The sequence below is a fragment of the Rhincodon typus genome, chromosome 3, assembly GCF_021869965.1.
Source record: "Rhincodon typus isolate 14 chromosome 3, sRhiTyp1.1, whole genome shotgun sequence".
NCBI lineage: Eukaryota > Metazoa > Chordata > Chondrichthyes > Orectolobiformes > Rhincodontidae > Rhincodon > Rhincodon typus.
This window is the reverse complement of record NC_063334.1, coordinates 51,266,449-51,278,189: the sequence shown is the minus strand read 5'-3', so window position 1 is coordinate 51,278,189 and position 11,741 is coordinate 51,266,449. Positions and strand designations below refer to the sequence as shown.

The 11,741-nt window shown below is 40.2% G+C and overlaps 1 protein-coding gene across 1 annotated transcript in view; it reads left to right on the top strand.

Annotated features, from left to right (window-relative positions):
- The window catches only part of LOC109918286 (leucine-rich repeat-containing protein 2), a 45,340-nt gene extending 35,403 nt beyond the window's left edge, over positions 1-9,937 (top strand). Inside the window, exons 4-7 of the mRNA XM_048620580.1 lie at positions 3,909-3,972; positions 4,835-4,987; positions 7,071-7,198; positions 9,794-9,937. Of these exons, the coding sequence (XP_048476537.1) occupies positions 3,909-3,972; positions 4,835-4,987; positions 7,071-7,198; positions 9,794-9,843 (395 nt within the window). The 3' untranslated portion in view covers positions 9,844-9,937. The remainder of the gene's footprint in view (positions 1-3,908; positions 3,973-4,834; positions 4,988-7,070; positions 7,199-9,793) is intronic.
- Positions 9,938-11,741: the final 1,804 nt, after the last annotated feature.

The following is an 11,741-nucleotide window of genomic DNA, read 5'->3' as shown; positions in this document are numbered from 1 at the left end:
CCTTCTTCAGAAATGGGTCTAGGCCCAAAACGTCAGCTTTCCTGCTCCTCTGATGCTGCTTGGCCTGCTGTGTTCATCCAGCTCTACACCATTGGTTATTCTCCAGTCTATTCTTCCTGTGGTTGGTTATTCTCGCAGGTTATTCTTCCCTTTGAGTAAAGGGGATACAAAGATTTCATACAAAGCCCCAGCAATTTCCTCACCTGCCTCCCTCAGCATTCTGAGATAGATTCCATCATGTGCTGGAGAATTGTCTACCTCAAAGCTTTTCAAAACACCCAACACCTCCTCCGTTTTTATATTGACATCCCCTAGGATATCAACACACCCCTCCTGAGACTCATCATCCACTATGTCCTTCTCCTTTATGAACACCAATGCAGAGTATTCATTAAGGACCTCACCCACTTCCTCCAGCTACACTCATAAATTGCTTCCTTTGTCCTTGAGTAGACCAACCCTTTCCCTAGCTACTCTCTTTCTCCTTGTTTATACATGTATACAGTACCTTGAGATTTTCCTTAATCCTGTTTGCCAAAAAAATTTCATGGCCCTTTTAGCTCTCTTAATTCCTTGTTTGAGTTCTTTCCTGCTATCTTTGTATTCTTTGATGTCTCTGTCTGTCTTCAGTTTCCTAAACCTTACATCTATCTCCTTTCACATTCTTGACTAAACTTTCAATTTCTCTTGTCATACAAGGTTTCTGAATCTTGCCATCCTCATCCTTCATTTTCACAGGAATGTGCTTCTCCTGAACTCTAATTAACTGGTATTTAAAAGATTCTCACATGCTGGATTTAGATTTACCCTCAAAAAGCTGCCTCCCAATCTATATTCCCCAGTTCTGGCCTAATATTGTGGTAGTTATCCTTCCCCAATTTAATACTTTCACCCGAGGACTACTCTTATCCCTATCCATAAGTAGCTTAAAAACTTACGGAATAATGGTCATTACTACCAAAATGCTCCCCCACTGAAAATTTGATCACCAGGCCAGGCTCATTCCCCAACACCAGATCTAGCCCCTCCCCTAGTTGGAATATGTATATATCATTACAAAAACTGTCCTGGATGCAGCTAACAAATTCCAATCCATGTGAGCACTGAGCACTAAACAAGTCTCAGTCAATATATGGGATGTTAAAAGCACCCACCAAACAACACTGTTGCTTTTACATTTTCCATAATCTGTCCTTATCATCCACTGGCTATTGGGAGGCTTTTAGTTCAAGGTAATTGCATCCTTCTTATTTTTGAGCTCTACCCATATGGATGAGCCCTCCAAGCTGTCCTCCTTCGCTACAGACTTAGAAGTGAAATGATTTTTGGAGTCATAATTCAGTCCTCTCAAGGTTCTGGCTTGACACATTATGGGGTGCTGAAGCCTACGGAATGTTAAATGTTAACAATGCTGTGTAAAAGATCCAAAATGGTTTCATCATTTGAACTTGGTGCACAGACTGTACATTAAAGCTCAGTCCATTTGTAAAATGGAAGAGGACGCAAACAATGTGATTTTTTGCACCTATTTAATACTGCATGTCTTTATATGCAAATACAACAGGAGCTGCAATGCAGGAATCTTCCCATCAATTGAATTTCAGCTCTTGAAGGTACATTACTGAGGTTGATATAATGTTGCACTTTGTTAGGCATGGCATTTCACCTTTGAGTTCAACTCCTTCCTGAATTGATAAATCACCAGCTATATGTGAAGAAGGATAGAGAACATGGGGAAATAAAAAGCGACATGTTGAAAAATGTCCATATTACAGAGGAGGAGGTGCTGAATGTCTTAAAACGCATAAAGGTGGATAAATCCTGCAGACCCGATTAGGTGTACTCTAGAACTCTGTGGAAAGTGAGGGAAGAGATTGCTGGGCCCCTTGCTGAGATATTTATATCATCAATAGCCACAGGTGAGGTGCCAGAAGACTGGAGGTTGGCTAACACTGTGCCACTATTTAAGAAAGGTGGTAAGGAAAAGCCAGGGAACAAAAGACCGGTGAACCTGACATCAGTGGTGAGCAAGTTGTTGGATGGAATCCTGAGAAACAGGATTTACTTATATTTGGAAAGGCAATGACTGATTAGGGATAGTCAACATGGCTTTGTGTATGGGTAATCGTATCTTACTAACTTGATTGAATTTTTTGAAGAGGTAACGAAAAGGATTGATGGGGTCAGAGCGGTGGACGTGACGTAAAGGACTTCAGTAAGGCGTTCGACAGGTTCCTCATGGTAGACTGGTTAACAAGGTTAGATCACACGGAATATCAGGAGAACTAGCCATTTGGAGACAGAACTGGCTCAAAGGTAGAAGACAGAAGGCGGTGGTGGAGGAGTGCTTTTCAGACTGGAGGCCTATGGCCAGCGCTGTGCCACAAGGATCGGTGTTGGGTCCGCTGCTTTTTTTCCTTTATATAAATGATTTGGATGTGAGCGTAGGAGGTATGGTTAGTAAGTTTCCAGATGACACTACAATTGGAGGTGTAGTGGACAGTGAAGAAGGTTACTTCAGAGTACAGCAGGATCTTAATCAGATGGGCCAATGGGCCAAGGAGTGGCAGATGGAGTTTAATTCAGATAAATATGAGATGCTGCATTTTGGAAAGGCAAATCAGGGCAGGACTTATACACTTAATGGTAAGGTCCTGGGGAGGGTTGCTGAGCAAAGAGACCTTGGAGTGCAGGTTCATAGTTGCTTGAAAATGGAGTTGCGAATAGATAGGATAGTGAAGATGGTGTTTGGTATGCTTGCGTTTATTGGTCAGTGCATTGAGTATAGGAGTTGGGAGGTCGTGTTGCAGCTGTACAGGACACTGGTTCGGCATCTTTTGGAGTATTGCGTGCAATTCTGGTCTTCGTCCTTTAGGAAGGATGTTGTGAAACTGGAAAGTGTTCAGAAAAGATTTACGAGGATGTTGCCAAGGTTGGAGTGTTTGATCTGTAGGGAGAGGCTGAATAGGCTGGGGCTATTTTCTCTGGAGCATTGGAGGCAGAGGAGTGACCTTATAGAGGTTTATAAAATCATGAGGGACATGGATAGGGTAAATAGGCAAGGTCTTTTCCCTGGAGTGGGGGATTCCAAAACTAGAGGACATAGATTTAAGGTGAGGGGGAAAGATATAGAAGTGAACTAAGGGCCAACCTTTTCACGTAGAGGGTAGTGCATGTATGGAATGAGCTGCCAGAGGAAGTGGTGGAGGCTGGTATGATTACAACATTTAAAACGCATCTCGATGGGTATATTAATAGGAAGGATTTAAAGGAATATTGGCCAATTGCTGGCAAATGGGACTAGATTTATATAGGATATCTGGTCGGCATGGACAAGTTGGACCAAAGGGTCTGTTTCCATTCTGTATATCTCTATGACTCTATGACAATGTGAATCTGCTTATCTATATTCTGTTTTAAGAAAACGTATAAATTTTTAAAAATTATTTCTCACCCAGCCTCTCAGAATAAGAGGTGGTACCAGCCTCATGCCAAGCACTCAGTACTTTAAACTCCCTGTCAAACTAACAGCATGAAAACCCTTTAATTGAGCAATTAATGGCTGTACATCACAATATCTTTCTGCATCAATCAAATCCCCATTCAGTCTCCAGATGCCCTACCATTGCCTTTCTACTGCTGCCATACTCTCAGACTCCCCTTCCACCACATCCACAGCCAACATTCCTTTGTTTGCACTACCAGAGTCAATCACTGCTAACTCCATCATGCCACAGCCAATTCAACCTTCCATATGCATCCAGCCCTTCCCTGTCAGTATTTTAATTCCAAGACCACTTACCAATACTTCCCCTACCCAGAATTTCAATTAGTTTTTCAAATATCTCTTCCTCACACCCTTTTCATGACTGCTTCTGCTGAATTGTATGCATCCTGTAATTCCTGAGGAAAATCCCTCTTGATCCTGCCAACTAACCGCTACTGCGACAAGCAAGCTTCACTTGCCTCCAGGTTAATTCCTGACCTGCTCATTGCTAAAATAAGGTTCCAAGCTCTGCTTCTGATTCTTCTGCTCTCTGAACCAAAATATCTCCCCAGATTCATGTGCCCCATTTCTGTTTCTTCCAACTAAACCCCAATAGCGTTGTCACTCTATCTTGCTTTTACCACTTTAGACATATTTCACAAACCTCCTGACTCTGTATAAATGATGATAAAAGAACTTTCAGACTATTTACTGAGCAGCCTCAAAAGATCCATTAAAGAAGAATTGATTGGGCAAGTTACTGCTTCGAACCAGTGGATGGAATGTCCATCGCACATGCTCCAAAATAAAGAATGTAAACATAGCCTCAGGGTCTTAAAATAGATTTAATTGAAACTGTCTCAATAGGTGTAACTATTTAATATTGGTTCCTGCTTGTTTCAAACAGAGTGCTACCTTCCTAGTTTGAGATCCACCTAGAGTCAGAAAACTGTTCCAGATACTTATTAACTTTTATGTGAAAAATGCTTCCTAATTTTGGTCATGAATGAACTAGTGTTAAATCATGAGAAGAAATAGTTTGTCTGTATCTAATCTGCTCTTTGAAGGTGTAATTCATTGGAAATTCTGCCCATGCATCCATCACACTCCTTGCATGGGCCAAAATGCACAACAGCAGTTTTAACAATTATGAATTAACCATTTATTTCTAAAACCCTTCTTGGAGGCACAACATCCAGTCACTGCATATTGTCACTGTAACACAATTGCAAAATTGGCTTCAAAATCTTTAGGATAAAAATATGTTGTATGACATTAACAAGTCTAGATACGAATATTTTTAAAATAATATTTGGAACATTTGTGCACTATTTTTATAATTTGCAGACTCGCTGAGCTAGAGTCCCTGTACCTTCAGAAGAACAAGTTGACCTATCTGCCCAAAGTCATGTGCAGAATGAATAAACTAAAGATACTAGTTGTCAGCGGCGATGACATAAAGAAATTACCAACTTCTCTGACAACTGACCCCAATTTAAAGTAAGTGCTGAATGCAATCTTTTTCTTTACCTTCTTAAAATTTATATTTAAATTCTCTGTTCAGTTTTCAATTTTGATTCAGTCACCATCTCATCTTCACTGCAAGAGCTGAATTGTCTTGTACTTGCATAGTGTTCATAATGCATTGTATGACTGACTCAAGGATTTGCTTATGTCAGGGGGAAGAGGTGGTACCGTTTTCAATAAAATGCTCCTAATGCTGAAGTTGAATATTATATTGCCCATCCGTGCCAACTCATGCCATCCTATGTGGGCCACACAACCCCATAGCCCCGATACCCTCAATGCCAACTTATGTCCCTCCACACACCACCATAGTTCCTTATAGCCTCTATGTTAATTTACTGCAAGCTCATGTGTACTGCCAACTCACCCAATATCTACCATGGGTTTACCTAAGAAACCTAAGAGTTGATATAAGGTAAATTTCCAAGTGCCTATTGAGGAATTTGCAATTTTAAAAACACTGGCATTGATAAAAAAAAGTCCATTAACTATATTTAACTTCCTTCAACTGCTTGATCCTTTTCAAAAATACGTATTTGTATTCATAGTCCACTTCAAAGACTTGAAGCTATCAAACAAATTGTGAACTGACAGAGATCCCACCATGATTATATGATGGGAAATCAGTCATGCAGGAAAATCTTTTAATGAAAGCACTCAGATTTACGTCAACTGATGTCAAGTGAAATAGCAGACATTGATTTTTTTAAGCTGCAGCTTTTCAAAATTTAAAAAGTAGGGGATTTAAATGACTTGAAGGTTTGAATGTTCCCTAGACAGCTTAACAGTTGCCTTAAAAGCTTGACAATTCCAATGAATTTATCCATTTTGCACACAATCATGTCCACTTTTAACACTTCCAAAGTCGAACTTACCACTATCCCTAAACGTGTCTGAGGACATATCCAAAGGAGCTTACCTACCAATGAACTCCAGTTGTCAAGGAGTGTCAGTTTTTGCACAACTTATGAGCAAAAATCAGATCTGGCAGTTGCCCTCATTTATCATGGATATGATAACTATAAACTTCCCCTTTTTCACTCTCAACAGTGGCTATAAGAGCAGATCAGAGGATAGGAATACTGCAGTTAGTAACTCACCTCCTGACTCCCCAAAACCTGTCCATCCAAGAAGGCACAAGCCAGGAGTGTGATAGAATACTCTCCACTTGCCTGGATGAATGCCACTCCAACTTCTGTCAAGGAGCTTGACACCATGTGGGACAAAGTAGCCCACTTGGTAGACAAACAGGAGGTTGGAAGAATAGAGCAAGCCAGGCAGCATCTGGAGGAAAGGAGAAGTCAATGTTTCAGGTAGTACCTTCTTCAGGACTCCCTTAAACTATCCTGAAGAAGGGTAGTACCCGAAATGTTGACTTCTCCTTTCCTCCAGATGCCACCTGGATTGCTGTGTTCTTCCAGCCTCCTGTTTGTCTAAAGTAGCCCACTTGATTGGCACCACATCCACAAACATCCACTCCTTCCACTACCCATGCACAGTAGCAACAATGTGTTGAATCTACAAGTTGCACTGCAGACAATTAGACAACACCTTCCAAGCCCATGACCACTTACATATAGAAGGACAAGGGCAGCAGGTACATGGTAACATCACCACCTGCAAATTCCCATCCAAGCTACTCACCATCCTGACATGGAGATATATTGCAGTTCATCACTTTCACTGTCACTGGGTCAACATCTTCGCATTTTCTCCCTAACGATGTTGTGGGTCTGCCTACAGCATGTGGACAATGTCACCTTTTCAAGGGCAACTAGGGATAGGCAGTAAATGCTGGCTAGCCAGCAGTACCCATTTCCCACAGGTGAATAAAAACAGCCAAACTATTAAATGGAGGCCCCCTCTATCAATTGCATTGGTAAAAGTGGTGCTTAAAAATCCCATGGTACCAGTTAAAGGAAAGCAGGCGGTCAGACAGAGGTCTCAGTTATATTTTCTAAAAACTCAACACTATGCAAAAAAGTGCTCAATGTCCCAAATAAACGGCCAATGTAATATAAAAACAATAGATTAATTTTCTTTTTCCTACTAACAGATATGTTGATCTGAGAGAAAATCCACTTGAAGACTGGGTGCACAGTGAAATCTTTGAAAATGATGAAGATCAAGAAGAATTTGAAAAAGACTTGATGCAAATGTATTTTAAGGATTTGGAAGAGAGAGGTAACTACTGAAGTAACTTTATAATCCACCTTTACAACTGCAAAGGGACGTAATGATATAAAGAGGAAGGGCTGGCTTTCCCTTCAGAGCTAGAAATAGAGGTTGAAACTCTTTCTGGGTTCCAAACCTATCCCCGGAAGGAAACAGTCATTCACCATTGAACTTCCTTGGGGCAACCATGAAATAGTTAGGGGATATGTTCACTTGAATCTGAAGGTGTAGTGGAAGGTAAGTAAGGGAGAGAGGGAAATTTAATATGGAGATGCCACTTCTCCATCTTTTTAAAATCAGAAGCCAGTCCAGCATTGTGGGGTAGAAGATGGGAATCCTCTACAAAGTAGCATATGGCTGCTGTTGGACTTTAGGCCTGCCTAGAGCACTTGTTCCCTGGCCAACCACTAGGTGGCTATCTGCAGACTCCTAAGCTGGCTGGCTGGCTGCTGCCTGCAGGACGCTGGCGACTAATTGGAAAATCTCAGTTAACTCCTTTAATTGGTCTTAATCAGACTCATAATGACTACAGGCAGGTCGACAACTTTGAGAGACCAGCTACACAACAATAGCCCAGCGATGAAACAGAACTGGAGAAATGGCACATTAGCCAATAGCACTATTTTTTTCGCCGATCTGCCTCAGAGCCTGTTTCACAAAGGCTGAAGATTCAGTTCAAATTTTTGCTGGAGCAGCTCTGTTCATTTGTATGCAAATTTGAGACTGTTTTAAATTGATAAACTAGGTAAAGACTAACTTTGGAGAAGAGGTTTATTATCAGCAGAGCTAAAAAGAGTTGAAGATGAGGAGAACATGAAAATGTAGTTACAGTTTTGTTGAAAGTCTTCAACTTCTGGGAGGGAGAAATCAAGAGAAGAACTAAATCCTATAATTTCACATTCCTGGGAATTTTCCTTTTTATATATTCATGGTATGTTGACATTTCTGGCTAAGCCAACATTTGTGGTACTTCCAGAACTGCCTATGAGAAGGTGGTAATGAGCTGTCTTCTCGAATTGTTGCAGTCCTTGGAAAGTAGGTATACCAATAATACTGTTAGGAAGGGAGTTTCAGATTTTGACCCAGTCACATATTAAAGGAATTACTGTTCAGTCAGGATAGTATGTGGTTTGGAGAGGAACTTGGAGGTGGTGGTGTTCCCATGCATTTGCCTATTCTTCTAGGTGGTAGAAGGCACAGGGAAAACAAAAACAGAAATTGCTGGTAAAAACTCAGCAGGTCTAGCAACATTCGTGGAGAGTAAGCAGAGTTAATGTTTCGGATACAGTGACCCTTCTTCAGAACTAATTGTAGCTAGGAGAAAGTTGGTGCACATGCTGAAGATGGGGTGGGGGGAAGAGGGTGAATAAAAGAAAGGTGGGGAAGGATCGAGAGAGAGAGAGAAAGAACAATAGATGGACAGACAAAGGAATGGGTAAAGGTCAGTCTAAGAGAATCAATAGCTGACAATGGGTTGGTTGTAGTAGCAGCCCGTGTAGTGATAAGGCTTGGTGCCCTTGCAAGGATAGCCTTCTTGACTCAATATCGAGTTCAGCAATTTTAGGGCCTGAGCACCTTCTCCAGTGTCCTTACCCCAACCCCCAAAAACAAGACCTCTGGGCTCCTCACCCCATCTTCAGCATATATACCAACCCTTTCCTAGCTACAGTCAGTTCTGAAGAAGTGTCACTGGACTTGAAATGTTAACTCTTAGTTCTCTCCACACGTGCTGCCAGACCTGTTGAGTTTTCTCTAGCCATTTCTATTTTTGTTTCTGATTTCTACCATCCACAGTTCTTTGTTTTATCTTGTTCAGACAGATCTGGAAAGTTCTGTCAAGGGAATCCTGATGAGTTGCTGTAGTGCATCTTGTAGATGGTTACATACTGCAGCCACTGTGCATTGGTGATGAAGAGAACAGATGTTGAACGTGGTAGATAGAGTGCCAATCAAGTTGGCTGCTTCATCCTGGATGGTGTCAAGCTTTTTGTGTTGTTTGAGTTGCATTCATCCAGGCCAGTATTCCTTCTCACTCCTGATTGGTGCCTTGTAGATGGGTGGACAGGCATTTTGCCAGACCCAAGGTGTGTTACTCACCAACAAATTCCTGAATAAATTATTCTTTAAGTTGTGACCCTTTGGAGAATAAAATTTGGGTGTGTTCCATAAAGATCAAGGTGATCTATTCCACCAGCTTATTGGTGCAAAGGTTAAAATTATTCATAACCAGCTCACACTGGCATGGTGGCTCAGTGGTTAGCACTGCTGCCTCACAGCACATACCCTTGGATGACTGCCTGTGTGGAGTTTGGACGTTCCGCATCTGTGTGGGTTTCTTTTGGGGGCTGTGGTTTCCTCCCACAGTCCAAAGATGTGCACGTTAGGTGGATTGGCCATGCTAAATTGCTCATAGTTTCCAGGGATGTTCACACTAGGTGGATTAGCTATGGGAAATATAGGGATCAGGTAGCGGGTGGGTCTTGGTGGGATGCTCTTCAGAGGGTTGGTGTGGACTCGATGGACTGAATGGCCTGCTTCCACACTGTAGGGATTCTATGATTATTTATCAATAAATAAAACAATCTTTCTTTTGCTTTGCTTCAGAAACAGTTCCTGCTTATACTACGAGGGTATCTCTAAGTCTGCAGCTGTAACATGCACTATGAAAATTCATCAAAATGTGAACTGAATCTAAAGAGAACAAAACTGTGTGACGCTTTGTGAAGAATCAATCCACTCTACTAAGAAAATGACATAAGAAAGCTAGCAATTGGATATTAGAACAAATCTCAGTCTGATTAAGGATATAGAGGATAGTTAGAGATTCATGTTGCTATAAGTAGGTTATCTTTTATTTCTGGCACAGTTCAAGGGCTGACTAGAAGGTGGTTTGTTGATTGAAGTAAATGCTCAGATGGTGACATGACCAAATAAAAAAGATGAGCAATAATATTACAATCTGGATATTTCTAACATGAATGTACTATAGTTATTTCAGTTATAAAGGAAAGTTTATGAAAAACTATGCATACTTTCTGTGTCTGTCTTGGCCTGATTTAATTCACAAAGTTGCAGTAGAATCTAGTTATAGTTAGAAAGCTATTTTAAGAGATCACCTGAAGCCGTTCATACATAGTATTTTCTTAATTTCATTTATTGTAAAATGAGACCACTTAGATTCACTTTGGTCCAGCATTCACATGCTTATCCTCTAGATATGAGACATTTGTGAATTAAAAATACAATGGTATAATTCAGGATACACTTAAAAGTTCCAAAAAATAATTCACTGTTTGAAATAACTTTTCATCATCCATTAATTCCCTCAGTTGAAGGAAGGTCCACTAGCACACTGTTCCATTATTTCCTTTCTCTGTCATGGTCTACAAAGAAAAACATAAACAACTTTATTCATTCAGTGGGTGTATTTCACAACAGTCCCAAAGAATGTGGCAGTTTTTTTTCATCTTCTAGTGGACAATAATTGTACTTTCAAGACTTGACTATTTCACAGCAAAATGAGTCTGACTGATCTTGTGCCAACTGTCAGAAACATTGCTAAACACAGGAGAAGATTGGGTTGGTAGGTCGCTGTGAATACTGACTAGTCCTTTCTGTATTTTCCTTGAATCTGTCAATGAATGTACTTTAAACGAGCAGAAAAAGTGGAAATTGGATAGCAGGGCCCTTTTTGCTATTCCCGCATAGTGAAAACCATTTTAATGTTATCAACTGAATTTCTGTTTACCATCATGACAAAAAATATATCCATAATGTTTGTGTCATGAATAATGTCACAGATTTAAATTTATAGTAGGTGTTTTGTAAGAATGTTTAAAAATTCTCATCTTACTTTCCAATTCAGAAATGTTGAAAGTAAATGATCACTTTTAGCATCATATCATACAAGTAAGCTGAACCAAATCAATTTTTTTTAATATGATTAATTAATTCACACCAAAGTAAGTTATTCCAGACTAAACAGATAATTTCAATAAAATAAATGGAACTCCTTTTTGGTTATGGTATAATCTATGCACTATGTGAGGCAATAATGTAAAGATAGTTAAATGTAAATATGTCACACTTGAGCATACAAACCAAGAGGTTTCTTGTTCAAATTCTGACCCTTGCTGGGTGCCAGTCTCAGCCAGGAAAGTAACAATGGTTGTTCTAATTGGCTTCAGTCTTCCAGAAATATTGCTGGAAGTTTCCTTGAAATGACTTGCTGGAAGTGCATGGGCATGAATGTCAGATGCTGCCTGGGTTAAGTTTGGTTGTGGTAGCCATACGATACTCATCATCCATGCTTGCACAGAAAGAATAGCCCTTGAATGAGGATTCAAAGGTTGCTGCTGAATTTGAAACTCTATCTCACTGCCTTCGCTGGATGTAGCCCAAGAGAAGAAAATAGAAGGAAGAACTGAATTTCAAAAGATATCGAATGAAGAAAAATACTGGGTATGCTTGAATATCTTTTAACATCTTGTAATATTAGTTTTGTTGTATTGCATTTAACATATAGCAATTTGCTTTTATAATTATATTTTAA